We start from the raw sequence: 12,310 nt of genomic DNA on the forward strand, positions 1-12,310 counted from the left end.
TCATCGGGGGATCTATAGGCGTCAAGGACAAAGCGAAATTCAATCAGCGACCGGGAGCTCGCGGTCAGCGCTGCCGGCTAATCCAGGCTGCGTCGTGAGCGCACTGTGTGTAATAACAACGGCTGCGTGTTCTGGCTCGCGCACTCAGCTGATGAAGCGCCCGAACGAACGCGAGGCAATTTCGTTAAGTGTTCCGAGCCGACACGCGCATACGAGGTTAAAAACCGCGCGAGTGCCTGTGATCCTCGCGAAACACTGCCCCTTCCTTCGGAAAGAAATAAAAATAATAATATTATCCAGATCACGTGGTTCGGAAAAGATCGGACCCCTATTGAACAATGTCACATGTATGAAGGCAATTTATTTCCCATTTGGCGGTGGACCAGAGAAGGCAATTCACCGCACGGTTGCTAATCTCAGTGAGCCGTGTCATATCTAATAGATGCGTATGAACTGCGGTGCTCATTATGTCATCGGTTATGCGATACTGTGTGACATAATTTGAATTTCAAGTCGTACTCATTTATTTTAATATCTTTTTTAGTTACAGCATGTACTGTTGAAGATTGTTGAAACTTTTTTTTTTGTGTGTGAATCCAAAATTGGGATTTGGGGAAAAGGTATCCATTGAATAACTGTATTTTGATTGCGAATGTAATATGATATAATTTGGCTTGAGTCTACCAGGCCTTACTGCATATACACACTTTTCATATTAGATTCTTTAGTGATATTACCTACACACCGCCTTATTAAGTGCTGTTGTGTTTTTCATTAACCTTTTCCAGCCGGTGCCAAACGTCGAACCCGTGTCTTCTTTTGTCTTCCAGCGTACTCCCAGCACCTGGAGAACCATATCACCCCGCCCAGCTTCCTGGGTCAGCCGATAGCGCCCGTCGCCCCCGGACGCTACTCCCCCGTCTCCAAGCCCCTGCTGGGAGACGATGACATCACAAGGTGAGACCCCGCCCACTGCGGCAGAACCCGGGTTCGCCTTTTTAAGATTTCTCTGCAGTTCAGACTCTTCCTCCCAGTGCCGTGGTAATGACCGCTGTTTTTTGTAAAGGTACTGTGTGTAGGCTTCGTGCAAGATGCTCTATGCATGATATTCGAAGCAGGCTTTGTTCAAGATACTCTAGTTTACATTTATTTTCTTTTTTTTAATACATTGGAGCTTGTAAGACCTTGAGTGCAGGTAAAGTTGTCCCATCATCCTTTGCACTGGGGAGTGGGCTGCAGTTCTGTCTCCCTCTGTCCTCTCTCTCTCTCTCTCTCTTTCTTTCTGTGCCTCTGTTCTTTCCCCTGTTCCCTCTCTCTCTATAGATCCTCTGTCTCTTACTCTTCTCTCTCTTTCTCTCTGTGCCTCTGTCCTCTCTCCTGTTTCCCTTCTCTCTCTCTCTCTCTCTCTCTCTCTCCCCCCCCCCATCCTCTCTCCCTCCCAAGGTTTTCGGGGTATTCCCCCGAGCCTCCCCTTTCACGGTGCTGAAACGGACAGATAAAGTTATTAAAGATTTATAGTGCTTATCCTCCTGAGGAGGCAGCCCTCTTAAGTCTTTCTGGGTTCAGATTCACTCGCCAAACTCCCAGGTGACCGTGCAGTCATCTGTCACCCAAGGTTATCCAAGTTTTCTCTGCATACTTAGCTATTCCTTTGGGCTTTTTCCCTGTTTTTTTGTTTGTTTTGCTGTGACCTTGCATTTTGTGCCAGGATGTTATGGTGTTGTAAAAACGAGTGGCACATTTGGCCCTGGCGTGCACACATGTGTGAGGCGGTTATTTCACCCACAGAATCTCCTCGACGTACAAAACTCACAGGCTTGTAAATCACGTCAGGGATAATTCTCTGACCGATCCCTTACATGGTCCAGCGACGTGCGGGAAGTGCAGATGTGTCTTGAAATGGCCGCAGGAAGCAGAGCTTCATCTTTCCGCAGATATCATTACTGTAGATCAGCCTGTGGAGTTCCAGTCACCCGGTCTGATAGGGTGACACATCTGGGCTCCAATCTGCTCTCTAGGGCCCCTAAAATCATCACTCTGTCACTGAGGGGAAACTCGTTATCCTTTCCCAAACACCCACTTTGGGCTCAAATGCTGCGACTATCTAGCATAGAAACCTAGAATTGTTTACATTTATGGGTCTGTGTGGGCATTCATGATTACAGTGATCAGTGTTGATACGAATGTGTAAAACATATTCTGAGGAAGTCAAAATATTCTTTAGATTTGTTATCAAATGGAGAGAAGCACAGGTTTCTAAAAGGGGAGGAATATGTTTATATTTGAGTCCCCTTGGGGACCCCTCCCTTGTTCCGAAATGCTAGTTTGGGAACCCCTCAGTAACATACTTGTGTATGCTACTACTGGACTGCAGGATAGGAAACAGGGCTTGTATCTCAGAGGTTGCAGGCTTGAATCCCAGCCGGGGACGCAGGTCCTTGGGCACAGTGTTTAACCCGAATCGCTTCAGTAAATATCCCAACGGATTTAGTTGAAAAAAAATAAATAAATAAAAAAGTAAAAATGTAATCTTTAAGTCACTCTGGATAATAACATCCGCTCAAATTCACAAAATGTAAACTGTTGTACGATTTTGCGTCCGATGACTAAACTGCTTACCTGTCGGTAAAGCTGTTAGTACCTGTAGCGGTGCCGAGACAAGGTCAGACACTACGTCAGGCACTGGGCCTGCCAACAGACGGAGTGCTGTTCGTATGTAGAGCGTCCGTCCTGGCCAAATCCTCTCAGACTGCTGCGGCAGCAGAATTCAGCTCACTCCGCACATCCATTTCAGTTTCCCCAATAACCTGGGAGACATCAGGGGACGTTCCAGAAAAGATCCTCCTGTGGATCAATGCAAATCACCCTGATGAAGGGCACCTGCAGTGACATTTCCATCCCCATCGTCATCATCATCATCATCATTTTTATCATGAATGGACCTCTTTACAGCTCAGCTTTCACAGGTTGTTAATCATGTTGTGTAATAAGGCCTGTGGCTTAAGTCACCATCATCAGTGAACTGGATTCTCCATGGCCGTTATTTTGAGCATAAATACAGCTTTTCAATATCAAAATGCTCTTGACTCTATCGGTTATAACCATTTTAAATTATTTTGGGAGTGTTCTAGAGCAAAGTGGATATGCAAACTGAGAGAGAAAGAGGATAGAAATGCTGAGTTTTGCCTGTAGCCTTGTACTGGCTGTTATCCTGAAATCTCTGCCACTTTGAGTGACAGTGTGCGAGAGCCCGCCTAAGGGCCCAGGAGGGTGCTGGGAAATGAAGTTCTGTTCCAGAGATTCTGGCGATATGGCATTTGTATAGTCAGTCAATCAGTTACTTATTCTATTTGAATTGTGATAATCTTCATCTCAAATGATATGCGGATGCAGAGTGTTTATGGCATGATGGTATCCACTGAAGAACTGTGTTAGAATTGATGATCTATTGAACACATCTATTGCTTGAGTGCTTATAGTCATTATGATTCTGTGGTGATTCCCCTGGAATACACATTATCTCACTCTCACTCACTCACACACATACACACATTGACACACACACACACACATATTGACTCTCACACACACACACACACACACACACACACTCACACACATGCTCTCACTCTCGCACTGAGACACACACACATTGACTCTCTCTCTCTCTCTCTCTCTCTCACAGACACACGCACACACACATACTATCACTCTCTCATCCCTCAACATTTTCCATTTGGCTTTTTGGGCCAGATTGAAGCAGTGCTCTGATTCTGGAGACTAATGGACTCTTTTGAAGTGGCTTTTAACGGGGATCAGTGACCTGAAAACTACAACAGCCTGAGAGAGGCCCCACACACACTGCTGTTTGAGAATATGCAGGGTGGCCCAGTAAGCGTGGCCCAATGAGTCTTACTGAGCCTAGCGTAGGCCTGACACTGACTATTTACTTCATGTTTCAGGGGACTTTTGGCTGTCTCCTCAGGTGTGTCAATGTGGGTTTTGTTTTATTTATTTTTTTAATTCAACTCAACTATGTTATAGTTTATATTGGTTCACACATTGTGGCATTTCCTACTATATCAGAATGTGCTCCGTCCAAGTTGGTTTTAAACTGATAATGTAATACTAATAGTAATAATAATAATGTGTTAACCCTTATGATTTGTAGCATGCCCCTGTGTCCAGTCGAACCTCTGGACTGCTTGTTTTTAAATTTTATTTATTTATTTATTTATTTATTTATTTATTGTTTGTTTGTTTGTATTCTATTGTTATTTTTGTAGAAACAACTTGCACAGGCAGGATTCGGAGTATGTATGCGACCTATAGAATGCTGCACAGCCACGTTAGCGCTTCCATAGCGCGAGCGATAAAAGCCTGTGAAACTGAGTGATCTTATTCAATCCCTGTTTGCGCTGTGGCTGGATAAGCGCGTGGTCTTCCTTTTTCAATCTGTAGATTAATTAATGTCTCCTTTCCCGCGCTGCTGGGGGCGCTGGAATGGTTTCAGAGGGGACAGGGGAAATGTCATGGCTTAATTGACTTCCAAACATTCGGTAAAGATTTCTGGGGGGGCTGAGTGGCATCATTGTAAAAGCCCGCTGTTTAACATGCAGCAGTGGCGGCTCGCGCCACCGTCCCCGCTAATGCGGCGAAATGGATTTCTCGTGTCCTCGTCCATTTTAATTGCGCTCCGAGTCCGACAGCGTTGCCTTTCGCCTGTTTACCGACCGCCAGCGGCGTCCGTGGAGTCAAAGGATGTCTCTGCATTGAACTCGTGCTGCGGCGCGTGCAGTGCCCCCGCCGACTCGGGGACCTGGGTTAGTCGCGCTTCAGACAGAATCGAATGGATTTGAAAAAAAAAGATATATTGTAAGACCTGCTAGTCGTGGGCTGCATTATGCTCGCGTAATACATTCTAGTGTAAACACGAGGGCAGATGGCGATGTGTCCCCGCATAGAGTACACCTGAGAGTATTCTGTGTGGAGGGGAGTGGGAGTCTGCAGGCACTACGGAGTGGCGCACATTTGCAAGCGCTTTACGATTCTAAATCCACTTTAATGAATGGTCTTGCGTTACGTCGGAACCGCAGTGTCACCAAATACGTCACATTGTTTTGTTTTTTTAAAGATGGTTTTGTGAAGGGACGTGCACATGACTAGAAATAAGAACATGAGATAAGAGTGTTGAACGTCAGCATATATAAATCTGGTGAGCTTCAAAATCTAGCCCTTTCACGTCCTTCGATGCGACGTTTTTTTTTTTCTTGTGGCACGCACCTTCATCAGGATGCAAAATTTGCTGGACCAGCTGACACGTGTTTACACGATCACTGCAGTAAATACAGTTACGGTGAATCCCTGGTTTGCTTTAACTGCGTATGCTAGGGGTAATTTTAGCTGCGTATAGTGAACGTGTTAAGGTCCCCCGAAGTTGTGATGTTATGTTCAATTTAATTAATGTCGTGTTGGCTGTTCTCCAACACCCACGCGCTCCGTGGCGGGTGTTGCGCATTTTTATTGTATCGGTTGAGCGCTGCTGTACATCGAATGCCCGTCAACAGATTTCCCGTGTTGCTGGAAAACCATAGCTGTCCTGCGCTGCCCCCTAGCGACCGTAACGTGAACTGCCAGTGTGCACATTAGCGTCATGCGTCATTCTGTTGACTATCTCTGACTAGGGGATATTATCCAGAGCCATCACGGAAAAGAGATGTCTATATTTGTTTTGTTTTTTTGGCACGTGTCATGAATTTACAATTCACATGTTAAACATTCCCCACTCACAAGAGCCGTGCACACTGAAATGTTTTCCTCCGTTTCAGTTGTTGCAGTTTCTGTGCTGTCCACAGGGGGGCGAGTTATGTCCATGTATTTAAAATGCATCAGGGCATGACTCAAAAGTTCTGATTGGTTTAGCTCAGTGTGTCTTTTCCTAGGAATTAATTTTAGCGTTGATATATAGTATGTTTGAATAAGGGTGTTTATTGTTGCTCTCCCTGTTTATTAGTTTTTGGACATAGTCTAATGGATTTTTATTTTGACAGGCAGTACCTGATGCATAATGAAAATATGAGCCTCTTACCTTGAATAATTGTTGAGCTGACAGTGCACCTGTGTCATGTGACTGCTAGTGAGCTGACTGTGTTCTGTGTCATGTGACTGCTAGTGAGCTGACTGTGTTCTGTGTCATGTGACTGCTGGTGAGCTGACAGTGTCCCTTGTCACGTGACTTTTGCAGGGAGCCCAGGAAGGTGGTCCTGCATCGAGGCTGCACGGGGCTGGGCTTCAACATTGTGGGCGGAGAAGATGGAGAGGGCATCTTCATCTCCTTCATCCTGGCGGGAGGCCCAGCGGATCTGTGCGGGGAGCTGAGGAAAGGAGACCGCATCGTGTCTGTAAGGGCCACCACCACCTCGCCAAAGATCCAATACACTGCACAGATACTCAACTAAGTGCCACCGCCACCTCGCCAAAGATCCAATACACTGCACAGATACTCAACTAAGTGCCACCGCCACCTCGCCAAAGATCCAATACACTGCACAGATACTCAACTAAGTGCCACCGCCACCTCGCCAAAGATTCAATACACTGCACAGATACTTAACCAAGAGCTACCACTGCCCGCCAAATATTCAGTACACCGCACAGATACTCAACTAAGTGCCACCGCCACCTCGCCAAAGATTCAATATGCTGCACAGATACTCAACCAAGAGCTACCGCCACCTTGCCAAAGATTCAGTACACCGCACAGATATTCAACTACGGGCTACCACCACCTCGCCAAAGATTCAATATGCTGCACAGATACTCATCTAAGAACCACCACACATCTCGCCAAAGATTCAATATGCTGCACAGATACTCAACTAAGAGCTACCACCACCTCACCAAAAATTCAATATTCTACACAGATACTCTGCCAAAGACACTATATGCCACCCATATACTCAATATCACAACCACATCAAATAATCTGAAGTCCACTCAATAATTGTTGGTGCATTTTTGGCTAGGATGTCAAATGAAATGAAGTGCTTGTTAAATTATAATGGTAAAATAAGACTCTGACTCCATACCTGTGTTGCAGATGTGTGAGGTGTGGGTGTGTGGTACAGGTGTATGATGCAGCTGTACGGTGTGGGGCGTGTCTGACGCTGTACCTGTGTTGCAGGTGTGTGAGGTGTGGGTGTGTGGTACAGGTGTGCGTGTCTGACTCTGTACCTGTGTTGCAGGTGTGTGAGGTGTGGGTGTGTGGTGCAGGTGTGTGTGGTACAGGTGTATGATGCAGGTGTGCGTGTCTGACTCTGTACCCGTGTTGCAGGTGTGTGAGGTGTGGGTGTGTGGTGCAGGTGTGTGTGGTACAGGTGTATGATGCAGCTGTACGGTGTGGGGCGTGTCTGACGCTGTTCCTGTGTTGCAGGTGTGTGAGGTGTGGGTGTGTGGTGCAGGTGTGTGTGGTACAGGTGTGCGTGTCTGACTCTGTACCTGTGTTGCAGGTGTGTGAGGTGTGGGTGTGTGGTGCAGGTGTGTGTGGTACAGGTGTATGATGCAGGTGTGTGTGGTACAGGTGTATGATGCAGGTGTGCGTGTCTGACTCTGTACCCGTGTTGCAGGTGAACGGGGTGGACCTGCGCTGTGCCACGCACGAGCAGGCGGCGGCGGCGCTGAAGAACGCCGGGCAGACCGTCACCATCGTGGCCCAGTACCGGCCCGAGGGTGAGTGGTGCTTCCCTTTCACACAGTGCAGGTCTCCCTGAACACGCACACGCTGCTCCCTGAACATGTACACCCTGTTCCCTGAACATGTATGAGCTGTTCCCTGAACATGTACGAGCTGTTCCCTGAACATGTATAAGCTGTTCTCTGAACATGTACGAGCTGTTCCCTGAACATGTACAAGCTGTTCCCTGAACATGTACAAGCTGTTCCCTGAACATGTATAAGCTGTTCTCTGAACATGTACGAGCTGTTCCCTGAACACGCACACGCTGCTCCCTGAACATGTACACCCTGTTCCCTGAACATGTATGAGCTGTTCCCTGAACATGTACGAGCTGTTCCCTGAACATGTACAAGCTGTTCTCTGAACATGTACGAGCTGTTCCCTGAACATGTATGAGCTGTTCCCTGAACATTTACGAGCTGTTCTCTGAACATGTACGAGCTGTTCCCTGAACATGTACGAGCTGTTCCCTGAACACACACTGTTCCCTGAATGCGTACATGAATGCGTTTCCTGAGTGCTCCCTGAACTCGTATGCTCCCAGTGTAGTCTTTTTCACTGCTGCGGTGACCTTGTGCAACTTTGCACGGGGGCGATTCATTTATTTATCTGGTGTCATGGCAACAGCGGAAGCCAGGGATGTAGTGCAGAGCAGGAGCAGCGGGAATGGCGGGTCCAGCGAAGCCGTATGGGCACAGAATCCTGGGAGCGCGTTTTCCCCCAATATCCCCGCCAGGAGAAAAAAAATTTAAAAGTTTAAGCACTCCCACAGTCCAGAGACATGCAGTTAGGGCTGACTGGAGACTCTGGACTGTCCTTGGGGAGTGACTGTATGAGTGAATGGTGTGTGGGCCCTGCAGTGAATTTGTGGCTTGTCCAGGGCGCACTTCTGTCCACTGCATGCTGGGATTTGCTTCAGCACCCCCCCCCCCCCCCCCCCCCAACTGACCCTGACCAGGAATAAGCGGTTTGAAAAATGGATGGATGGATGGAAGGACAGATGAACTGATAGTGTCTTGGATGAGAAGAACGTGTTCCTCAGCCCTGTCTCTCATACCTGTGACTTGCATGGAGTGGACATGGAGGCAGAGGAATCGTGCTTCGCTGGCGTCTGCGTATCGATCGCCTCTTCCTGTCCGCTGTCCCGTACGAGGGCGGGGCTTCCTGCCGTCAGTTATTCATCTGCTGAGCTGAGGGTTTGGAAGCAGGCCGTCGCTATTTCAGTGAACCGCTTGCCTAGACTGTCAGTATTTCAGTGAATCGCTTTCCTTTACTGTCGCTATTTCAGTGAATCGCTTTCCTTGACTGTCGCTATTTCAGTGAATCGCTTGCCTAGACTGTCAGTATTTCAGTGAATCGCTTTCCTTTACTGTCAGTATTTCAGTGAATCGCTTTCCTTGACTGTCAGTATTTCAGTGAATCGCTTTCCTTTACTGTCAGTATTTCAGTGAATCGCTTTCCTTTACTGTCAGTATTTCAGTGAATCGCTTGCCTTGACTGTCAGTATTTCAGTGAATCGCTTTCCTTGACTGTCGCTATTTCAGTGAATCGCTTGCCTAGACTGTCAGTATTTCAGTGAATCGCTTTCCTTTACTGTCAGTATTTCAGTGAATCGCTTTCCTTGACTGTCAGTATTTCAGTGAATCGCTTTCCTTTACTGTCAGTATTTCAGTGAATCGCTTTCCTTTACTGTCAGTATTTCAGTGAATCGCTTTCCTTTACTGTCAGTATTTCAGTGAATCGCTTTCCTTTACTGTCAGTATTTCAGTGAATCGCTTTCCTTTACTGTCGCTATTTCAGTGAATCGCTTTCCTTTACTGTCGCTATTTCAGTGAATCGCTTTCCTTTACTGTCGCTATTTCAGTGAATCACTTTCCTTTACTGTCGCTATTTCAGTGAATCGCTTTTCTCTACTGTCAGTATTTCAGTGAATCGCTTGCCTTGACTGTCAGTATTTCAGTGAATCGCTTTCCTTTACTGTCAGTATTTCAGTGAATCGCTTTCCTTGACTGTCAGTATTTCAGTGAATCGCTTTCCTTTACTGTCAGTATTTCAGTGAATCGCTTTCCTTTACTGTCAGTATTTCAGTGAATCGCTTTCCTTTACTGTCAGTATTTCAGTGAATCGCTTTCCTTTACTGTCGCTATTTCAGTGAATCGCTTTCCTTTACTGTCGCTATTTCAGTGAATCACTTTCCTTTACTGTCGCTATTTCAGTGAATCGCTTTTCTCTACTGTCAGTATTTCAGTGAATCGCTTTCCTTTACAGTCGCTATTTCAGTGAGTCGCTTGCCTAGACTGTCAGTATTTCAGTGAATCGCTTGCCTAGACTGTCGCTATTTCAGTGAATCGCTTTTCTCTACTGTCAGTATTTCAGTGAATCGCTTGCCTTGACTGTCAGTATTTCAGTGAATCGCTTTCCTTGACTGTCGATATTTCAGTGAATCACTTGCCTAGACTGTCAGTATTTCAGTGAATCGCTTGCCTAGACTGTCAGTATTTCAGTGAATCACTTTCCTTTACTGTCGCTATTTCAGTGAATCGCTTGCCTAGACTGTCAGTATTTCAGTGAATCGCTTGCCTAGACTGTCAGTATTTCAGTGAATCGCTTGCCTAGACTGGCGTTTCTGTCTGTCCCGGGTCTCCACAGAGTGCTGTGTCATCAGGGAGGCTCTCGTTGTTTCCGAATGCAACCTCATCAACTGTTTAGTTTAATTTCATTCTAATTTAATTGTCTTTATGTTACGCTCCTTGAATTACGATGAGTCAGGCTTTTGCTTGAGTCTGAATTGCGAAGGCCGACACCCCCCCGCTGATTAAAGTACATCTTAAGCCCGTCTAGTTCACCCCCCAGTTACTTAATTGTCCTGCTAGCTCCCCTCCACAGCCTCTCTGCATGCGGCTGATGCTCTGCGGGGCTAACTTAAGGCCAGCAGCCTGCGTGAGTGTTGCGTTAGCTGCAACCGGGCCCGTTTAGTTATTCATCTGACCGCAGAGTCGATTAGCGGCTTTCTCCTATAAATACTTCACCCCCCCGGAGTTCGGTGCCCGAGGAATCGAATCCCCTGCGTGCCTAGAACGTTCCGGGGGAATCTCAGTTCCACGGAGCGGAGATTTCTTCCCGTAGGGCCAGCTGCACCGTTTTGCCGAGTCTCAGTAGTGATTTCTTAATGCCTCTCCTCTTTTAATTTCTCAGCTTGCTCAGGCTCGATCGCGCTCACGCTGCGATGCTCATCGCGGCCTGCCTTGTCGATTTGGGAGGGTACTGACAGGCGTGTGGTCTGCTCGGAAAGCGTGTGATGTCAGCTGCTGGTTTTTTTTTTTTTTTTAATCGCCCCCCCCCCCCCCCCCCCGCTGGGGTGTCGCACAGATGAGTCAGAGGAAGACTGCTCATGTGCAGCTCAACTTCTCAGCTTCGATACGTTTTCTTGGGTGAGGCTGCTGGTGCTGAAGGAAATTCATCTTTCCAGTTTTTCAGAAAAATGACCTGTGATCGCAAGCTAAATAAATGAACGCCATTTTAGATTGAAAGGCCATAAAAATTTAAGGAATTATTTGGGCCGTTTTCCTTCTCGTAACATTACCACACATGGTGATAGAGATGGTCTGTTTCTGTTGCCTTTCCGTCGGTTATGTTGACGGGCAGACTTATAATTTAAATTCTGAGGGACTGATTTTCAATCAGTGAAGGTGGAAAAGTGGTGGGTGAGCCTTCCTGTGAAATAATCAAAAGTAACAAACAAACAGCATCCGGAGAAACTGTCTGGGTAGATGGGATGTATCTGGAATAATGACTGTTTTTGTATTTCAGGCATTCAAAAAGTTATTTCATGCATGGGGTGCTGTGATGATGAGAAACTAAAAACGAAGCTGATTGGTTTTTTTTTTTGGTTTTGTTTGCGTTTCTGGAAACTTCCGTGTGCCGTTTGGCAGTTTGGAGGGCGGAGCCGCGGTTTGGGGACGATGCGATAGGCCGGTTCTGGAGCCATGGCGATGGGGCGGAGCTGCGGTTTGGTGACGATGCGATAGGCCGGTTCTGGAGCCATGGCGACGGGGCGGAGCCGCGGTTAGGTGACGATGCTATAGGCCGGTTCTGGAGCCATGGCGATGGGGCGGAGCCGCGGTTTGGTGACGATGCGATAGGCCGGTTCTGGAGCCATGGCGATGGGGCGGAGCCGCGGTTTGGTGACGATGCGATAGGCCGGTTCTGGAGCCGTGGCGATGGGGCGGAGCCGCGGTTTGGTGACGATGCTATAGGCCGGTTCTGGAGCCATGGCGATGGGGCGGAGCCGTGGTTTGGTGACGATGCTATAGGCCGGTTCTGGAGCCATGGCGATGGGGCGGAGCTGCGGTTTGGTGACGATGCGATAGGCCGGTTCTGGAGCCATGGCGATGGGGCGGAGCCACGGTTTGGTGACGTTGCGATAGGCCGGTTCTGGAGCCATGGCGACGGGGCGGAGCCACGGTTTGGTGACGTTGCGATAGGCCGGTTCTGGAGCCATGGCGATGGGGCGGAGCCACGGTTTGGTGACGTTGCGATAGGCCGGTTCTGGAGCCATGGCGACGGGGCGGAGCC

General features: G+C 47.7%; 1 protein-coding gene across 1 annotated transcript in view; it reads left to right on the plus strand.

Annotated features, from left to right (window-relative positions):
• dlg1 (discs, large homolog 1 (Drosophila)) overlaps positions 1-12,310 on the plus strand; it is a 78,797-nt gene that overhangs the window by 31,178 nt on the left and 35,309 nt on the right. The window contains 3 exon segments of the mRNA XM_035416126.1: positions 831-957; positions 6,245-6,401; positions 7,626-7,728. Of these exon segments, the coding sequence (XP_035272017.1) occupies positions 831-957; positions 6,245-6,401; positions 7,626-7,728 (387 nt within the window).

The sequence above is a fragment of the Anguilla anguilla genome, chromosome 4 (assembly GCF_013347855.1).
Source record: "Anguilla anguilla isolate fAngAng1 chromosome 4, fAngAng1.pri, whole genome shotgun sequence".
NCBI classification, from domain to species: Eukaryota; Metazoa; Chordata; class Actinopteri; order Anguilliformes; family Anguillidae; genus Anguilla; species Anguilla anguilla.